Source organism: Uranotaenia lowii, chromosome 2 (assembly GCF_029784155.1).
Source record: "Uranotaenia lowii strain MFRU-FL chromosome 2, ASM2978415v1, whole genome shotgun sequence".
Taxonomy (NCBI): Eukaryota; Metazoa; Arthropoda; class Insecta; order Diptera; family Culicidae; genus Uranotaenia; species Uranotaenia lowii.
The window spans coordinates 158471494-158493530 of NC_073692.1; the positions used below are offsets into that span (position 1 = coordinate 158471494).

The 22037-nt window shown below is 35.2% G+C and overlaps 1 protein-coding gene and 1 non-coding gene across 2 annotated transcripts; one reads left to right on the plus strand and one right to left on the minus strand.

Moving 5' to 3' along the window:
- Positions 1–115: 115 nt before the first annotated feature.
- On the minus strand, positions 116–4111 carry LOC129746800 (uncharacterized). Its single transcript, XM_055740679.1, has 3 exons — positions 3872–4111; positions 3368–3529; positions 116–840 (listed from the first exon to the last, which is right to left on the minus strand). The coding sequence occupies exons 1-3, from the start codon at positions 3936–3938 to the stop codon at positions 614–616; spliced, it is 456 nt and encodes a 151-aa protein (XP_055596654.1). The 5' UTR covers positions 3939–4111; the 3' UTR covers positions 116–613.
- A 1005-nt stretch (positions 4112–5116) lies between these two features.
- On the plus strand, positions 5117–5241 carry LOC129750252 (U5 spliceosomal RNA). Its single transcript, XR_008738368.1, has one exon. It is a non-coding gene; the product is annotated as a U5 spliceosomal RNA (small nuclear RNA).
- Positions 5242–22037: the final 16796 nt, after the last annotated feature.

Here is a 22037-nt window from a genome sequence, read left to right on the forward strand (position 1 = left end):
AATTTTAGGGAGAATGCAACAGGTTAAACTCACGCTTTAAAAAAAATTGACCAGATTTTTTATTTATAACAATAATAAAGCTGAGATGGGAAATTTAATCACAACAACAAAAACATTAAAATCAAAAACTTCTCCAAAAGTTTATTATTTTGACTTTTATTACGTACAGTATCATTCTTATCATACGATTATGAATTATGTACACAAATTTTACTGAGGCACTTGAATCGAAGACATTTGATTCGATACGCTATTGTAGCTTAACATCAACATAGGTAGAAGACAAAATGCATATAAGTTTCACTTGGACGGAATCGTGAAAGATACTTTTATGAGTAAAATTGTTTGATATGTAATACTAGTAGAGTAAGTGCTGTGAAATTTCCTCATTATTGTTTCACAGTTCGATTCAAACTAACTAATCGAACACACTATATAGAGTTCTACAGATCTAAGGCACATTTAGTAACTTTTTAAAAAATAAATCATTTTGGACGAAACAGTTACTAGCTTAAAATGAAAGTGAGATTACAGAATGTATAGAATATTGCTTAACGGAATGTTGAAAATTGCTGACTTGTTTCTTTCGAAAAAAACAGGACGGACTAATAATCTAAAGCATGCGACAGACCAGGAAGCCGATCAGGACAAACAAACCAGTACTCAACAGTTTAGGGCCAAACTGGGAAGCACCGTTGCAGCCGTCCTTGCTGTTGCAGGTACAGTATTCCATGAAAATATTGTAGGTTCCACTGCGCATCAGACAGAACCGTTCGTCTCCCTCGATGCCGGGCTCTCCCATGAAGGCACAGCTCCGGAAGTAGCGCCACTCGCCATGAACTGAAACGAAAAAGTTTGTGAATTAATTTTTATTTTGAAGATGAACCACGATGAACATCTGTATTTTCATATTATCTGTGCAGTACCCTTAAAAAACTTGTAAAATGCATGCAAATCTGGACATCTGGCATCTCATTTCGTAACGGTTTTATAGCGAGTTTTCGATCGGCGAGAGAAAAGTTTTTCGAATTATTTCCGGGCAGTTTAAAATGTTTTAAGTGTTTCAATAGTGTTAAGTGTTTTCAATATTCTCGGAAATGAAACCGTAACTTGAAGACAGGTAAATATTTTTGAAGTACATACTCATATTTCATTATTTCCTGCAACAATAATAGAAAGCTAACTAAAAAGAACTTGTCTTGTTTTTATCATAAGGTATAAATCGAGGATAACTAATGAATCTAAATTCTCAGAATTTTAAAAGATCGTAAAATTTTTGAATTTGGGTGATTTTCGTTAGAATGTTAAAAAGAATTTAATTTCTTATCACGTTGAGATGAGCAAATTATTGTAATGCTAATATACCCATACTCGCATAAGTGTCCCATGTCATTTCCTGAAAACATTTTCGTTCAAAAAACGTTTCAAATCTGTGGAACACAAAAATTTATTGGTCCATGAATGGACATTATATAAAATTTAGCTCTGAATAAGGAGAAATAGTGTTTTAAAGTTTAAACAAATAAGCAAGCCACACTTTTGCGCAAAGAAGAGAGAATCACGAAATAGAGAGGAAAATTTGAATAACCCTTTCAAAAATTTCGATCGGTATCGAATTAATGCAACTTTTTGCCCAAAAATGTTCCAATCTATGTAGGTAATTTGAATGATAAGTTTTATCTTGCGTGAATTCGTGCAGAATTTAAATTTTTGTGTCATTTGTTTGAAACTCCATTTATTTTCTTCATATGCACATATTCATAGATAACTTTTATGTCATTTGTCATGTCATTAAAACTAATTTTCAATATGTTCGCCTAAACGTTTGGAACCTATGGTATAAGAATACCATTTTTCCGAGCAATAGTAAACTTACAGAAATAAATGGTATTTTTGATAACAGCAGAAAATTTTCATTCGATCGGTCCCAAGCATACATAGGGGAGATGAGGGATAACGAGCACCCGAGGCATAATGAGAACTACGCTTTTCTACGAAAGTGCGTATTTTCTTAAATAAATTTTCATGAGGTTTTGTTTCGTACTTCCTATAGTATTAATTTTTCACAAAAAAAGGAATCTCCTTATCATCTTTACAGAGATATTTAAAAAAAACTAGCTTGGTTCTCAAGTTACGAAAATATTATAAATTTTGAGCACCACGAAATAAGCTCTTATGATCTTAAAATAACCTTGATCTATAATGTACGCACTGCAACATGATTGTTTCTCAATTTTTACCATCATAAAATTTTTGATTTTTCACTTTTATCAATTTTAAAACACGTTTTTACTTAAATTTGTTGACTAGGGGCATATAGAGCACCATATTATCGAGGCATAATGAGCATTTTCTGCCGTAGAATCTAGCAGCGAATTAAAATTGATTTATAGCGCCACACCTTGACTAGTTTTCATCCGACAATTTAGCCTATTGGTAAGGTGTCGGAGAGGTAATCAAAAGACTAGAGTTAGATTTCTGTTCGAGGTGATTTTTTCCATTCACAATTCATGATCGATTTTTTTATTGTTACATTATACGGCTAGTAGCATCATCCTCTGAACAAAGCACTTAATGTATGAGCGTGCGTGAATTGTTTGTATTCTACAAACAGACCTAGATTATTTTGTTATTGCTTTGTTTGATGAATCTACGACTCACCTGACTTCATCGAATTGAATTCGCTGCTAGATTCCCCGGCAAAAACGCACATCTTGCTCTGATTAATGGTGCTCATACTGCCTCAGGGGGGGTTCTCATTATGCCTCCACAGTGGCTGGTTTTCAGCTTTTGGCAAAATTTTTTAAAATGCATTTTTTAACGTTTTCATCTAGTTTTTCGCGTTTCAGCCCGTTAGGGAATAGGCTTTTCAAGTGTCTGAACACGAAACAATAATGTAACATCCATATTATAGCTATTTTCTATGGTTAAATAACCGTTTTCCTTAAGGTGGCCATTATGCCCCCATCTCCCCTAAGCAAACATAATCGAAAATTAAATGTTAAAAATTAAATCTTTTCTATACAACTTATGAAAACAAAAATAAAAAAAAAAACTTCGTTCTTTAGTCTGTTATGTTGAGTTGTTTTGAAGTTTTTTAAAAATATTTTTATGTGCAGCATTCAGTAAGTGATAGCATTTTCCCTTACCTGCTCTTAAAAATGTACTTGTTTAAAGATTTTACAAAAAAAACGCGACTGAAATTTAAATTTCTCTAAGTTCCGAGAACAGTATGACAAAAGTATACATAAACTGCACATAATTTCATAGAACGGTTTTTTTTTAACCTTAAACGCTCACAGAGTCCAGGCTTACAGGGGAAATTGCTTGTTGGATTCCATAGAGAGAGATTTTAAATGATACTAACCCTTCTGCCGAATCTTGCGGCACATGGTGGCCTTCACCTCCGGAAGATGTTCCTTGGACTCAACCTGTCGGCAGTCCGTTATCGAGAGGGTGCTATTGTCGAACGGGTCGGCACACTTCGGATCGGAATCGGACCGACATTCCCAGCACTTGATGGCCAAACCTGCAACAACAGCAAAATAATTGTTTGAATCCGTTCAATTCAATTGGGAATTAATATGTTCTCGTTTTTTTACGAGCCACTTCCAGCCCATTGTTGGGGAACTGATGATGATCATTCTAACTACCATTGATAAAAAAAAACCTGTAGCATTATGCATAACCTGTAGCAGATAAGCGGGTTCCGTTAAGAATGAGTAATCGATAATTTATCGAACGAAATTAGTTATAGATATAAGAATCTTTTAATTAAACTAGACTTTCTTTAACGCATATCATTTACATTTTAGTTCGTCCTACTTGAGGTAATTGATCATCACCCTCGTTTAAACTACGAGATACACACCCATTTGGACTGCGATGCAGATAAACACCAGTACCGATCCTAGCAAATATGTCGTTTTCGGGGCCATTTTCTGCAGTTACTTCACTACCGGTAAGTTAATCTATTATTTCCGATTATGAGAGACACTTTTGATTCTGAAACTAAAGGCAAATGATAATATTTAAAACCGAAAAAGCGGACTGGTGTCGCTTCTTCCCGATCTGTGCGCGATGCCTGAACGTTAATGATGATCAATTCATTTGTGAAGAAGCGCATACAGACAGATACCCACATACCGATAATCCGCACGGCATTTGCCATAATATTTTGGAAACGTCAAACAAACTTGGCCTGACGATAGTGGTGTGGGTGCAGCTGCGGCCATCCAGCAAGAAACAAAATAAACCGCACCCTTCCACGCTGCTACCATTATTTTCTGAGAATGATGTCCAGAAAGTCTTATATTTTCATTTTATTTATTCCTGTTTTGGAAACATCCTGAACATTCTCAAATTGTTTCTCATTCGGCTGCTACCTTAGTATGTTTTTGATCATTCGTCCTTCCGAAAAATGGTACGGGCAAGCAACAGGTAGAGTATATGAAGTTAACTTTAACAATTGTAGGGCTTTATCAAAAGGGTCGTTCGTGCAAACAAAAACTTGTTAATCAAATAATTTTAAAGGAAACAAATCTGACATTTTAAAGTTGTATAATAAAAAATATTTCCAAGTTAGTGCGCTGCGATTAATAACTAACATAAAACTTCAGGTTGTGAAGCATTTCGTTTTAAACATGTAGGTAAAGCATTTTGATGTTCCGAAGCTTTGTCTCCGTTTCAAACATTTTATTTCATTTAGGTTTGTTATTTGAAAAACTGCATAAATGCGTAAATGTACTTGCATGCTAATAATAACTCTTATCTTCATTTAAGTCGCTTTTTTTATGATTGATGAGTGTTGGGATTGAAAATTATAGGCGGATAGATGATTAGAAGAAATTTACAGACGTTGAAAATGGGCATGTGAAACTGGTTTTGTCTTCATTGGAACATAATGTATGGACGCCCTCTTGGGTATAACAGAAACTATAAATGTTTTTCCACGCATCAAAAATCAAAAAGAAGGTTGTCGCCGTATGTTCAGGTAGAAACCCGAGGAAATTGAAGGGGAAACGTTTGGAATCGTTTGGAATCGTTTTGTTTCCCTTCCTATCGCTGTCGTTCCATGGCGGTTCAGGGAGCCGTCCGTTCGGCGTGCCCTCTCTCGTTACTCTGATCTCTCTTCAATTGTCGAATAAATCTTTCGCCTTTTACTAAAGATTTCCGTGGAGAGGGATACTCTAATGAGTCTAAAATAAATTTTTGTTCGAACTCGGTCCTTAGCTGGATCGAGTCATTATAGACTGATAAATAGTAGGTTAATCTTATAGATTCAATTATACAAATTTCTAATTTTAAATTTTGTTTGTGGTGTACTACTTGAAATTAATCATTTTAGAATCTAGTTTAATCAGTGTTCCTTACAATACGACGCAAGCGGTACTGAGATTCGGTGAATCTAACGGGTGGTATCCTTAAAGAGAGAAAGAATAACTTTTCTCAATATGCGCCATCAAATGTTGAATACTTATTACGTCAACTGTCTTAGAGAAAAAAATAATTAGCCATCTAACTGAAAAAATCCTATTTTGATAATACTAAATGATGCAACATTAATCCCCATAACAATAAAAGGTGTGGTAGGCAGCGTTACCAGTTACCACATATACAGATTTTTCTGTAAACCTACAGATTTTTTCGAAATTTTCAAACCAAGAATCTGTACATACAGATTACAGATGATTGGAAATTTATACAGATTTTATACAGTTTTTCAGAAAATTAAATTTTTTTAACGATATTTTGATTCAAATTTAAGAAAATCGACAATAATGTCCTTGATGATCTAGCGTTCAAGCCATCTTAAATTGTCACAGCCACAAATTTCCGAAATCTTCCAGATCAGAGATCGGGACTATAAAAATACAGAGTGTATAACGACAAACTAGGGTTTGAAAACAGATTAAATCCTATGTTTGAGAATCTTTCACTAAAATTAGACATTACATTACACGAATAGTAACTATGTGAAATGTTATTGGCTTAGGACATTTTTGTAGCAGTATATTGTGAATATACAGACATAACTATGTAAAGAAATTGGCTTATTATAGAGACTTACATTAATTTGTTATCCCAACTGATTGTTAAACCCAAGGACACATTTCGCAGTTATTCGTACAAATAGCAATTTTCGTGTAGCAAAATGACAGAATTAACAATGATTTAACATTCCGCAGTCCGTCAAAATCATAAGCGCAATCCAATTTAGTGCATTATGCGTTATACATACGTCATCATATTGCAGCATTAGTATCCGCAAACGATATTTCAGATACAGATTTCAATACAGATTTTTGAGATTTGATACAGATAAAAAAGATTTTTTGCCTCGAAAATACAGATTTAAATGTGGCATCGTTATTCACCCACGTCGTCAGTCCGCGATCGAACGCGCACGGTGATACATTCAGCGCCACGCCAGTCCTCCCTTCCGCCGAATAGAACACAAAAGGAAACGCATAGCCTCGGCCATTCGAGAGGCGAATCAGCGCCATGTTCCTTCCAGTCCGTTCAGAGTAAGTGACAAATTGCCAGGTAACTTCCGACGTGTAACCTGTCCCCACAAATAGCAGCTAGAAATACAACTACTTTACTCAGTAAATGAATACAGGCATTCAAAAATTTAAATTTAGAAATTAATACATCCAAATCAGCTTGCATTATCTTTACAAATATATAAAAATAGAACAACAAGTAGTAAAACTAGTACGAAATCACAGATTTCTAGGTATAATATCAGATCACAAATTCATTTAAAACACATACTCAAGAAACAATTATTGTGTTAACAGTTTATCACCGCTGGTTTATGATTTTAATTTAATGATTAATGGCATTTCGGTGAACTATACATTCTAATAGGAAGAATTTCAAATGAAAGTAATGAAAATTATAGACGGATAGATTAGATTAGGAAGCATGAGAGGTGTTGAAAATGAGCCAAGAGCGTGATTTGAGAAAACTTCTTTGCCGCACAAGACCATTTGTCCCACATCGTATTATTGTCTAGAAGAAGCAAAGTCCATGGTGACTTTGCATTGATCTGTTAACACAAAAGCAATTGGCAAAGAAAAGGGAAAATATGGGAAATAAAAATGCAGTTCACTAATTGATGTGCATGGCTTAAGAAGTAGGGACGTTGAAGGTTACTCAAATGGGTGAAACAATAAAAAGTAGTAGCGCTGCCGTGCAAACAACGAACACCCGAAAACAGCTTACACATCGATCGAACCAGCTCTCGCAATAGAAAACTTCATTTGAGCCGGCCGTACATTTCCTTTTGTCCGATCGGAGTACGAAAAACACGTGCTTCGATCCATCCATGTATCATTGTATAGATCAATGCAGTCAGCCTATCGACTTTGCTTCTTCTAGACCAGTGTTTTTCAAACTTTTTTCACTCACCGCCCCCTTTTGAAAAATTTTCGAGCTCAACGCCCCCCTGTTCAAATTTCAGAAAATTTTTAAAAAAATGAAAATCTTGATAGTTTAAAACCCATTAGCTTTTGGCTATATGTTGTTGTAAGACATAACTCAAAAATTCATTCAAATTTGTATGAGGCCTCCAAACATAACATAAACGTTTTTCTCGAAATTAGCTCATAAGCACTTACATGGCAAAAATTATTTCCTGTAACATTACGCAAATTTCTTGTAACAAAAAGGAGCAGGTCGAAAAAAAAAATTACGTGACATTTAGTTTTTAGTGTACAACTTTTTTCCAGGACATTTGCTGTAATAATAAATGATTCTTCGTTAACTTTTAAGGAAAACAATTTAAAATTACAGGTTTTGTTAATAACAGGTTTATTTATTTTAAAGGTTGCAGTTTCAGTGACAGCTAGTCCACGAAACTTGTGTAAAAATCCTGGGTTCCCATGGGTCACGGCGGCGGTGTGCATGCTTGTGATAATGATGGTTTACTATCATTGTCCTGAGAGGGTCGTTGCACACATCTTGTCAAGCATGGATCATAATATGACTCAAATTAGAAGGCGTGCTGGACACCTTTATTTAAATTAAATTAGCGGTAGGCTCAATGGTGTCCCAAATTTTCATGATCCATGCTGATAAGATGAATGGGAGTTGAAACACTTGCCCTCCCTTCCGTTGAACAATGGGAAAATTTTGTAGTGAAAATATCACATTTTATCGACATAAAGTGATACTTTTCAATAGGGCATAATCTGTTTGGTAAGGTAGTTAGCTAGTTTAGTTTCATAGAATTAGGATGTTTCAAGTATTGCTAGGTTAGGTATAGGTAATGGTATTCGTCTCCCCAATGCTCTAGAAAGTGTGCATTTGCGGTTTATGAATTTCGTTGGCTTATTCTTAAATCAAGCATTTTACAAGAACTAGGGGCTCATTGGACGGGAATGCTGTTTTGACAAATATGATATTTCAGTTTGTAATACACTTTCGACATTTGTTTTTATTTATTTATTTAGTTTTGGTAGATTTATACATTTTTCGGTTAGGATTGAAATTCATAAATCGAAGTTTAAAATAGAAAATATGATTTCGATAAGCAAGTATGAGTAGATAGTTCAGATCATTTATTTCGGGCATTTAAAAACAGGCACACGGTTTATTTGAATTGAACCCCTATCGTGTAGATTGAGTATTAAAGTTTGTTTGAGAAGTTGACCACAATTAGTGATAAGGTTTTAAAGAACAGCACTGTTATTTTCCTGTTCCGTTGATAAGTTGATGATATTAATAAATCTATTGCTATTTAACCTTATAGTTCATTGTTGATGAGTTTAAGAGACACCTTTTCTAGATTCTGTTTTTATGATATCCTAATTGAGTTATCGAATAACCATGTAGTCGCGTAGAATCAATCACTTGAATATATTTTTTACTTAACAAATCTATGATTATTTCTAAATCAAACTAGGAAGAATCCAAATTTATGGAAACGAGTAAGGTAGATGACAGGTAGGGAAAATTCAACTACGGTAAGATAGTGAACCCTTCTGACAATGATATCGAGGCGTTAGCATATGATATCATATTATTTGATACCATACTGCTATTGCTCGGTTGAATTGAAGGTTGGGTTAACTCGAAGTTCATATGGGGCCCACCAACCGTCCTAGTCCGTCGAGCACTATCTTAACGCTTCCCCTAAACTGGTGCTTCAGAACCCTCGGGCTCTGTTGCCGCTATCCTTTTCTAAACTATACTACTCTCATTTAAAATTTTCCTCTTCTGTCCCCCGTTCTGTTTTTCCTTTCCGGGTCAGCCAGGCGCTCATAAACCCATAAATAAAAAAAAAAAAAAATAAAAAAATTTTTGTTTTTTGGCTGGAGCGCACTGTCAAAACAAAGGTAAGAAAAAATGGATAAGTTTTAATCCGTTTTATATTGGTCGTATGAGCTACTCAGCATGCTTCAATAAAATCGCTGTTAAAGTTTCGTATTACGTTCATTATGTTGCGTGAAAAAAAAATCATAAAAGTTATTATCTTTTTCCTAAAAATTTGTTAGAAATACAAAGTGCTGGATGCTGGATACTAAAGTAATATGTGAAAGTAACTCGCTTTGAGATGCCTAGAAACAGCACTGCTGGGTGAGACTGATCGTCAAGAATGTTCTTATATTTGACTGGACATACATAGGTGATGCATTTTTTAACATAAATTACTGTTCAAGAAGTGCGAAAACTGATACCAGAGCTGTTAGTAATTTCAACTGTCGCAGTAATGCAAAAATAAACAAAGTGAAATTTCGTCCAGTTAAAAGTAGCTAATTGTATTTACTTAGCAATAATTTCATGCCGTCCATTTTACTGAGATATTGGATTGATTTTTGTGAGCTCATATACGATTACGCCTTTTCGAAAACTGGGCACTATAAAAATGATTTTTTTGAACGGCGCAATAGATGGCACTGTTTGTAGTCAATTTCTAACGTATTATTTTTGTGATAGCATTTGAAATTTTACACATATTTTTGACGATTTTTTGTTCGAGCTTGTACGTACGTCTTTTCTCTGTGGTAAAGTTTCCTCGACCAAATTCTATAGTCAACATTGATTTGCATTATTGAATACAAACTTATTACTGTCAAGCTGGTGAAATAACGTAAAAAAAAAGTATGATTTCTTGATATCTGAATTTCAATCCCGTTCAAAGTTATGCAGCATTCACGGGTCTCGAAGTTTAAATTATAGATTCTAGTAACTGAATTAGATTAAAACTTTTAATTTGAAAGATTATCCATGAAAAATGGCACAATATATTTTTTTAATCGATTTAAATTAAGATGCAAAAATAAGAACATAAAATATAAATTCCCTTCCCTGAACATTTTTTCTCATTTTTTCTTTCTAAAAAATCCGTCACTTGATCATAAATGACGCCTTTTTACACAGATTTTTTCGAAGGTTCAGCAGATTTCTTGAGACAACACATTTTAAAGATTATCAAGAATTCTAAAATTAATTCGAGCCATCTAAAATTTATCCTTTTAAGCATAACCCAAAAAAATCTTACAAACCAAGACTATCATGTAGAGCGTATAAAAATTTTACAAAGTTTGGGACAATTAAAAAAAATAAGAAACATTTTTAGAAAAAAATTATTGAGATAATGGAAAAAAATTTGCTTGCAGCTTTGTGAAATTATAGATAATTTAGTCTTGAACTTGATGTTTAGTTCTGTAACTAAATTGCGTTGTTTCGCATCGAACTCACTTGTTGTTATTTCAAATCAACGTTGTTTCGGGATTTGTGAAAATGGTAGTTACGACCTCACCGCCCCCTTGAGCCCTTACAACGCCCCCCAAATTTCGAATTTGAGCTCACCGCCCCCCTGGAAGCTCTCAACGCCCCCAAGGGGGCGGTAGGGACCACTTTGAAAACCACTGTTCTAGACAATAATACGATGTGGGACAAATGGTCTTGTGCGGCAAAGAAGTTTTCTCAAATCACGCTCTTGGCTCATTTTCAACACCTTTCATGCTTCCTAATCTAATCTATCCGTCTATAATTTTCATTACTTTCATTTGAAATTCTTCCTATTAGAATGTATAGTTCACCGAAATGCCACTAATCATTAAATTAAAATCAAAAACAATTATTAGAACCAAACGCAAAATCTGTTGAGATCCTTCCGCAGGGAGCACTTTCGGACGGAGTGGAAAATAACAACCAACACGTTCTGTGGTTAACACTGGAAAGACTTTATTATGCGTTACCTGCTTGTTTATATACATGTAAAACTCATGCATAGCGTCTAATTGCAACTGCGTGTGTTGTTTACATTCGCCGAATTAGGACGAATGCCAACAAAATCAACATTTTGAAAATGATTTGTAGAAGAAAAAGTGAAGTTCACCCAGCACAAATGTTGCAAATAACTAAAGCTTTGATCACATCTATATTAGACTACTGAATAACTTTATATGCAGCCATGGTGAAGACTAGTTTAGCACTTAGCACTAAGACTAAGAGATTATTACATACAACTCCAAGTTATGTAGTTTTGAAACAAACAGGAGAAATTCCGCTTAAACTGAGAGCGGAGTGGCTTGCATCTAAAGAAATAACAAAAAATTATATTATAAAAATGGTCCTATCATAGAACATCTCTCAGGTCTGATGTTGACAAATACAACATATAAACAAGTTAAATCGAAAAAGTAGCATCAGAGGACAGTTATCTTTTCAGACAGTTGACCTCTGAAGTAAAAGAAACGACTAGCAATAAAATAATAATAAAAAAGAAAGAAGAAAATATCACTAAAAAAGATTTATCGAAAGAAAAACAGGAAACTATGATAAAAGAACTTAACAATAATAAATATAAAAAACAATATAAAGTTTTCACTGATGGCTCAATAATAGAGGAAAAGATAGGCTACGGATTCTACGATCCTCAAGAAAAGATGCCCCATAGCGGTCGACTTAAGCCAAAATACACTATCATGAATGCGGAGTTGACAGCCATACAAGAAGTACTCAAACATCTTATCACAAAAAGTACTAAGAAAATCGTGAATCACGTAACAAACAACCACATAGCTGCAGAGCAAACATTGAACAAACTATATAGAGTAGTGCAATTGACAAAGTTACCATTCAATGGATGACACACGGGCCATCCCATCTGGGCAATGAATGAGCTAATATAGCAGCAAAACCGCAAAACTTGGAAGTTCCAAGTTGGAACAACTCGGAACGAATATTGAACACTTTCTTCGCACCAAAGACGATTTATTGATAGCATTTAAAAGAAACTTACTTAAAGAGTGGCAATGTAAATAGGAAGAGCAATCACAAGAAAAGGTATGATTTTATTTTGAACACACAAAAACAGTATCTGGAAAACCATGGTTCAACAATACAGATTTGTCAACATTTGATACGATTATTCTTAGCAGATTAATGTCAGGATCAGTGAATCAAATGGTCCCTGATATTGTCTCAGAACAAGCGACAAAGTCGACGTGTGGTTATGTCTTTATTCTTTCTCTGTGCGACAACCTTTTGTCTCTCCCGTATATGTAGCATGCCAAAATGATATGGATAATCAAAAATTGTCGCGTCGTTGAGAAGATAATGACAATTTTTAATGAGAAATTGTCCTGAAATTTATAACTTGGGACAATCCGCTTCGATTATGTGGGTAATCTATCTGATTTCGTAATAATGAAAAATTATGTGATCAAGTCATAATCTGGAGTTTTTCCTCTGCCTTCGTCGCGATCGGATGTGTTTTCTCTCTCTAGATATTGTGACAAAAGGCAATGATTAGTTTTTTCTATAGTGGTGATAAATAACCGTAGTGCTCGCGATGAGCCCATCGTCCGGGGACTATCCCGGTAGAACTGTTCCGGAATGGTTGGACCACGAGAATCTACACGGCCGTTTATACTATCTGACCCTGAAAGCTGGAAACGGATACGAGCTCCCAAAAAATCCCTTTGTGATCTCGCGATTTATTGCAGATCATGTAGGGACCATTGAAGGAGGATTTATAGAACGCAGGAATAACTGGTATGTGCTGAAGATCAGAAATAAAGATCAGATTAGATTGCTTGCCAAGTTAACTCAACTCGGAAACGGTACCCCAATTTCGGTTGGCCGTCATCCTCAATTAAACCAAAGGAAATTTGTTGTTACATGTAGAGACGTAGAAGGCATGTCAGATGAGGAATTTTTAAAAGAAGAAACTCCGCAAAAAATCATAAATGTCAGACGTATCACCAAAAAAACGGCTACGGGAGTTGTAGGTACATCTACTTTAGTTCTTAGTATTAACAGCACAGTTGTTCCTGAATTTTTAAATTTTGGCTTTTTGAAAGTCCGTACCCGGCCGTATTATTCCCAGCCCCTTCTTTGTCGTCAATGTTTGAAGTATGGACATCCGAAAATAAAATGTCAACAACAGACACGAACCTGCAAAAATTGTTCGAAATCGCACGAGAATGAAGAAGACAATTGCACATCTCCCAGTTCTTGCCACAATTGTTCAGGAAAGCATGGACCCATCGATAGATGCTGTCCCTTGTGGATAGCAGAAACAGCAGCGCTGAAGATAAGTACCGATCAAAATTTACCAATAGCAACAGCACGAAGAATGGTTCAGGCTAACAGCAGCAGCACGAGCTACGCGAACGTAGCGAAACAGAATACCACTCAACAGCATAATCAAAAAACACGAAACGAAAATCTAACACCGCAACAATCGAACCAACAGCAGCAGCAGCAACAACAACAACAAGTAAACCAACAGCAGACCAACCAACAGAAACGCACAAGATTGGACAACAATGCACCACCTCAACGACCGTCAGCCGAAGCACCAAAGCAGAAACAAAGTTTGGATCTCGAATCACCCCCCAGGAAACGAAACCCCGTCTTAGCTCAGACCTCACCTCCCGCGCCTTCAAACCGTGAAGGAGCGAGTGATGAAGTATATACTGCGCCAAATTCTATTCCTCCAGGAGGAGCTCGATCAGCACGAAGTCGATCACGCATCGACACAAATAAGTGATCTTCTCTTCCTACCCTTTCCTGCTTCCCATTTCCTTTGCCTCCTTTTTTATTCAATAATGGAACTCCTCGGCACAAACATACTTTTATAAGTAAACTGCCTTTAAACATAGATTTACTAATAAAAAAAAATTCATAACCTATCTGCGAAGAGCTCTTGGCCTAACATTAAAGGAACTCATGTTAGAAGTGGTACAAGAACACTGGGTCGTGGAAGTGGCCAATCTGGCCGGTTCCGGAACGAAATATGTCAAAGTCATCCGATCGATGAAAAGAAAGCGCTTGGCCTCAACATGAAGAGAATCGACCCAGTGTTGGTTCATTTGAAAAAAGCTTTTAGGAACTGAATTTAATATCTTTTGAGTATAAAACAACTTACCAGATAATACTAATATTAACATGTCAAAAAGGCACCCATTTATTTATTAACGGATTTTATTTTCATTTAATGTTTACAATTATTATGTACATTGGAAATGCTTAGCCTACATAACCACCGGACGAATGAATAAGATTAAATTAGAACCCGAATTGTTCGTGTTGTTGATGCTATCGACGATGATTTATTGAAAAAGGTTGATCAGAGATTGTTTATTCGAGATTTTCGAGTGATTTGTCCTGCCAATTAGTTCAGATTGTGTTACAATACTTAACGTGAACGATCTTTCATCTGAAAGGATATCATAATTTTAGTGGACGTACGAGATTTCAATACAACAGATAACGATTTTTCTTATCAATCATTTCATTTAGCTAAGAATTAGTTCCCTCCGTTTTAAATTAGCGGCGACTTAAGTTTTCTTAGGTAGATTGGTTTTTGTTTGTGTGTGTTTACAAGCAATGACTGAATACGGTCTCTCTATTAAAGACTGACGTAATTGTAGGATCTAGCAGATTTTTCTTGAAATCGTGTAATAACGTAAGATGTAACAACAATATTTGTACATTTGTGTTCTTATTTTCTTTAGTAGCACAACACAATGCTTGCAACCTGATTTTAAGCTAGTCTATTTTCCGTGAGAACGTATCTTTAAAAATCTTACTACCTACAACTGTCGCGATTAAGATCGATGAAGGTTTACTACCAATTTGTTTTGAGATTGTGGTCATTGTAAAATTTTCCAAATTGTTTTTTTTTTCTCTACGTAAGGCATTGACGGTAGTGTGCGATAGTTTTAATTTTCAAAAAAGTGCAATTTTTAAGGTTGATGTTTTTTTCTGGGAAAATAACTTTCTAAGGCTGGAAATGGTGCGCTAGAGCTATAGGGCGGTGGGTGTGAGGCCTTGAATGGCTCTTCCGGGTCCAAAGGAACTCCACCCTACCAGGCCAGCAGTTTGGCCAGCAGTGCCATCAGCAATACCACGACGGCGACCGGTCCATACTGAGAGGCTCCGTTGCATCCGTCGGTCGTACAGGTCTCACAGAATTCGGTCTGGATGTAGGAGGGAGTTTGAACCTTGATACAGCTGTTGGGGGCAGCGTTGATATCTTCCCAGGCACAGGAACGGGAAATCACCACACGATCGTTAACTGAAAAATTTTAAGAAAAAGGAACAGTTAGGCAATTGCTATTCACAATTTTTATTTTTTCGGCTAGATCGATTTTTTTCATCTTAGTGAAAATTATTTATAATATTTTATATAATAAATTGAAAAATCACAGCAATTTATGAACTGGTCACCTGGAATTCCATTCTCCAGATGCATTCAATTTCGAGATGCACAAATTGATCGAATCAAGATCACTGAACACAACTAGACCTAGTGGCGTGCAAGGCAGAATTCAATAACCTAGTCCTAGTCTAAGGAATTCATACATCCAAGACATAACTTATCAAGATTTGTTCTAGCCAATAACGAGAGCCGCGTACGGAATAGATAGATGATGATACGCATGGATAATCAATTCGGTTGATCTTGAATCGCTACTGTATGACGCACTGACTCAGTCAATGGCGTCTTTCATAGAGTTGAAAGGGGGAAAACGTTAAGCAGAGTGTTTGTTTTGCTTGTTCAGAAGTTCATGTGGGCGTTTGTGTCTATTGTAGTTAGGCACATGTTTGAAGGTAGGCTTCTATGATCCGGATGAATTGTTCTCTGGGTCAGCAGTTAGTCTAGGAAGGTTATACGTATCGGCACACGGTCAATGCCATACCTTTAGCGAAAATTCATTGAACATTTAATAATATATTGCTGCGATATGTTGCACAAAAAGACACTGAAGACACTAGGATAACGACTAACAGCAGTACTAGAATAGACTCGGTGTTCACAAATGTGGAAAGTGCTGAAGCGATTATCATTCCAGATTTTCGAGTGTCAGACCATGAGTCAGTCAACATTTATGCTAGATTAGGACTTAATGCTGCCGTACCCGAAACCTACCACACAGTAAATGATTGGAGTCGTTATAGCAAAAATTCATTACGTCAGCTTCTTGAGGCAGGATTGCCAACATTGAGATGCGCAGACTTTAATGAGTTGGTAAGACGTATCGATTTATTATTGAAGAATAGTGTTAATGCACTTGTACAGCAAAAAAGAGTTCGTGAAAAACTGGTACTGAATGGTACTGGTTCTGGTACTCAATGGTACTCAAGAAATCTTAGTGATATGAAAAAACGAAGAGACAAACTGTATAAAAAATTCTTAAGAAACAAATGTGAAAGAAGCTGGCGTAATTACAAAACTGTGAAAAATGAGTACTCGCGTAAAATTAAAGAAGCAAAAAATAAATCTATTCAAGATAAACTGGAGAAAAACAAATCTAATGGTAAACTACTTTGAAAAACGATTAATAAGTACAAATAGCGCCAAAGCCGATTCGATTTCATTTAATGGAGTTGAAATAACAGATGAATCTGAAATTGCGCAGATGTTCAATGACTTCTTCATCGATAGTGTCATGCAAATTCATGATAGTATTCCGGCAAGTTCCAATAATTGCATGGAGCAGATTATTTATACCGGCGGAAAATTTCGCACATTTGAAGCAATAAGTAGTCAAGAGTTTGATGAAATCGTTAACAATATGAAATCCACTGCGGGTATTGAAAATGTCTCTTTGAGAGTCTTCAAAGATTCTTTGTCTTTACTAGCAAATCCGTTACGAGATGTTATAAAAACAAGTCTTCGATCAGAGGTTGTTCCAGATACGTGGAAATATTCAACAGTTGTTCCTATTGAAAAAGGGAAGAATGCGCGAGAGGCATCACTTTATCGCCCTATAAACATGTTGGAAATCCAAGAAAAGGTGTTAGAGTTTGTAGTTAAAAGGCAGTTTTTGCGATTCATTGAGTCCGAAGATATACTTATCGCCGAGCAGTCTGGATTCAGGAAGCAACACTCAACAGAATCTGCAGTGAATTTATTCGTAATTGGAAGATCAACTTTAAAAATGGTACCTACACTGTTGCTGTTTTTCTTGATTTTAAGAGAGCATTTGAAACTATTGATCGATTGCTTTTAATGGATGTGTTGGTAAGAGTTGGTATCGATGGTACAGTTCTTAACTGGTTTAAGAACTATAAAGAGAACAGAATGCAAAGAACAATGTATGGATCATCTTATTCACGATATCAGGGCTAGAAGCGACTATGCGGTAAAAAAGTAGGGCAAAATAGTTACTTTGAAGTGAAATTAGGGTAAAATTAGTGACCAGATCAAGACGAAAAGTAACTAAAAAATGACATTAAAAACTAAAACAAAACTCTTTAAAGACAATTCTTGGCTCACTTGTAGAAAAGCAATATGTTGGACAAAGGAGGAACATTTTAAATGAGCTTAGATAATTTAAGAATAGTGACAGCAGAATCAGCTGAAAAAGTCTAAATCTTAAAGTTCTAAAGAAACAATGGGTGGGAACCAAAAGATCGTACTGTAAAGACTAGGACAACTAAGCCCGACAAGAACTTCGAGTTTATCCATTTTCTTTGAAAAAACAACCCACAAATTTTGAAAATTCATTCTATAGTGTATACACCATCAGAATTTTTTCAATGTCACTAAAACAGTTGAAAAAGTCTAAAATTATATTGAAAAAAGTTAACAATTCGAAATGAATTTTCAGAAAGCAAAATTTTCAACAAAATTGTTAAGTGTGAGAGATCTACAAATGCAAATAAAAAACCAGCACATGTTTAACGAAAAGTTTAAAGAATATACTTGAAATTGAGTTGAAATTTACATTTATAGAAATTTCATTTCATGAAAGAGTCATGAAATTAAAAATTGGGAGGTCCTCATGAAAAAGTGACAAAACAATGATAGAGGTTTGAAAAAGGTTAAAAGACAAAATGTTGACAGAAGATTGACAATGACTCAAAGAAGCTTAGCGAAAAAATTGACTTAAGATGATAATAACACAAAAAGGCTAAATAATTTGACGAGACTAATCTTCAAGGTAGAATATAATTTTTCAAATTTAAAACTAACTCAAAGAGAATTTACTTACAAAAATGGAACATTTCCTAAGAAATTCACTGCAGACTTTATTGCATGATTCACATATCAATCATTAGAAAGATTTACTAGCAAAAAATGATGTTCAAAAAGGAAGGAATTTTTAAAAAAATATTCATAAATGATTTAACACTACAATTTCTTTAAAAAATTAACAGATCCAAGAAATACCTCAGAAATATTGTATCCATCCAAGAAACACCTATTCGAATATTGTAGAAAATATATCAGTAAACCTCTAAAAAGGTACAAAAAATACTGAAAATTATCGAAAACTTCAAAAAGGGTTTGAAATCTATGTATATCTACCAATCTTTCAAATGATTCGAAAATGTCTAAAAATAAGGGAACTTAGATATGAAATATCTGATATTTTCGATTCAATTGAGTCACTTTTCACAAGTTTACCTTCCATTTAACACAACCAAGAGCATTGAAAGCATGGAATGTTTCCTGCCATGTGAGTGCACTGTACAGATTTTGATTGATTTTTTAAAATTGAGTTGAGAATTTTTTTTTACAAATTCAAGCTTTAAAAGTCATAACACTTCAAATCTTGGTTAAACATGTTGTAATAGTGTCACTTTAGAAAATATTTTTTCTTGAAACAAATGCGAAAACGTTGATAAAGTGTCACAAATAAACAAAAAACTAAATATTTTTAGGCGAAAAACTATTTTTGTTTAAATTCCAATTGTCATCCATGTAATGTTTAAGTATAAGCGATATATCAAAGCAAAACAAAACAATAATCTTCCTTACTGAATCTGAGCCATTCTCCCAATTAAAGTCGTGTGAATTCCCACAGAACTCGAAAGGAAAGAAAAGGAACCCATCAAATAAATAATAAATGAATAACCTAACAATAAACTAATGAAGAAATACCATCATGTCACCATCTACCGCCCAGTTAAGCGGTTTTTCAACTTCAAACATGTGTAATTAAAAAACGACGGCAGATTTTTATTCGCTTTCCTTTCCAATACATCTCAAAACTGCTCTACTTTCAATTAAAAATTTAGTGGAATGCGAAAAATGTGCGCTTTTCAAAACAATTAACTAAATTTTGAGGTGTTCAACTGGCCCTATTACCGCCCACTCGACTTTTTTGGGTATCAATAAGGTTTTCTTAAGGAAAAACTATCTAACAACACGGAAACTGTTCTTTTTAGTATTTTCCATGTAACGAGCTGTCAAAAGCATTTTGAGGAACTTGAGAGAATACATTTTGTGAAATTTTTCCCGCAAATTTTTGACAAATTGTAACAAAGTGCGTTGACTGACAAAAAGATGATTCCAGGCAAACAGCCTCAAGTAACCGGTTACTTTCAGCGATAAAACATCATTTTCTAACATAATCGAACTAAATTCTTCTTATAATTTACACATTTGACACAATACATGCGTTAAAAACAAAGAAATTGTGCGTGACCGGTCATTAGGAACCCACACTTTTTTTTAAACACCAATTACCGCCCATCACTAAACGCTTCAATAAACAACAACTATTGAAAAAATCGAAAAATTTTCGATGCAAATCTATTCTACGAAAATAAAACTATCGTTTCAAGTCGGTTTTAGGTCAAATAGGTACTATCTTGAAAACAAAAACCCTTTTTGCCCTAGGAGTACAGTAATGCTTAGTTCGCTAACAGGCGTCGAATTCAACAATTTGACCGGAAACCAAAAACTAAACATTTAATTTCTGGCTATAGTTGGCATAATTAAGTGATGTTTTTTCAGTGAAATTATCGAACAATGATGCCGACACAGAACACAGGTCTTATTTTTGGAGAAAACATCCCAGTTTTTTCAAAATACAAACAAAAGGGTGATTTTGGGCGGTAAATGGTGTCTGGGCGGTAGATGGTGACATGATGGTACCACTTGTCGTGAAACAATATAATGTTTTTAATAATGAGTAGAAAAAGTTTAAAAAAATAAGCTCAGTTGTAAGGAAATTATATAAAAAATAGTGACTTTAGGGACCAAATTTCAAAAAAGTAACTTCTGAGTGACCAGCCTGAAAAAAGTGACAAATTTACTAAAAAGTGACCAACTTCTAGCCCTGCGATATAGAGAAAATAATTTAGGTGTCCCCCAAGGCAGTGTGTTGGATCCCCTGTTATTTATCTTGTACATCAATGACATGAAAAAATGTTTACAGTACGGTCGTCTCAAACTATTTGCGGATGACTCAGTCTCCTACTGGAGCGGTAATGATTTAGAACTCGTTATACAAGAAGCTAATGCGGATTTAAAAAAATTGCAATTTTTTTAAATACAGAAAGTTGTGTCTAAATCTTACTAAAACCAACTGAATGGTTATTGGAAATCGCAACGCTGAAGCTAGTTCTAATCTGTTTATCGATGGATGTGCAATCGAAAGAGTACGCCAAGTTAAATACTTAGAGCAAGTTCACTGGTGTTGGGAAAAAGTGGTAGAAATTTTGTCACTTTTAGCACATTTTGAAAATGTTGCCATGCGAAAACATTTCCAAGATCTTCGGCCGTCAAGTTTTTTAACAACACGTGTTGTAGTTTCGCATACCGTGATGCAAAAATAGCTCGATTTCTATCACATACGGCTAAAATAGAATCAGTGCTGTAAAAAAATACAACGCCCAAAGATCTTGAAAACATTTTTGCATGCTAAATTTTTAAAAATGTCAAAATTTCTACCACTTTTTCCCAACACCAGTGAACTTGCTCTTAGGAGTACAAATAGATGAAAATCTGAATTTCGTAGCTCACATCGATTACACTATCAAGAAGATTGCAATGAAATATGGAATTCTTTGTCGGATAAGCAGATATATGACTTTCTGGTCAAAAATCATCTACGTAAAATCTGTTATTATGCCACATTTTGACTATTGCGCTACCATATTGCTTCATGCATCAGATACACAAACGAAAAGGCTGCAGAGAATACAAAACAAGATAATGCGAGTAGTGTTACGATGCAATCGATATACTCCAAGCAATGTTCCGAAAATCAATCAAAATAAACACTCAGCATGCGTTTCCTGTTGGATACATTCTGATTGTATAATGGGATAGCGCCTCTCGCAACTGCTTCGCCCGACTGGTATGCAATCTCGATCAGCGCTCTACTCAGCAATGCCAACCGAGTCCCATCATTCAGAATCATCGGGTTTGCAAACATCGCATATCGGAGATGAGTGAGATACCAACTGATCCATCCACAAACACAACTACAGTTTGATTTTATTCTTACTGTAGTAAAAAAAAGCTGTAAAATCAAATAAATTTATTAATTGGCTCTGTTTAAAATCAAACAACACTTGCTAATGATCGGTTACATGTATCACTCGCTCACTGCCTGAACCATTCACTCCTGATCTTAGCCCAACATGATTCGCCGTATGCATCGCTCAATGGTGAGATTCCAATTTGATGATAGTGCTGCACTGTTTTGACAGCAAACATTGTGCGAGGTGATCTGTATTTTAGCGATGAATAGAACGATGGATGATCGGATAAGTCCAGTAGCAATCAATAACAAAACCCGATAGCTGTACGTTCAGTTGCGAAGTGC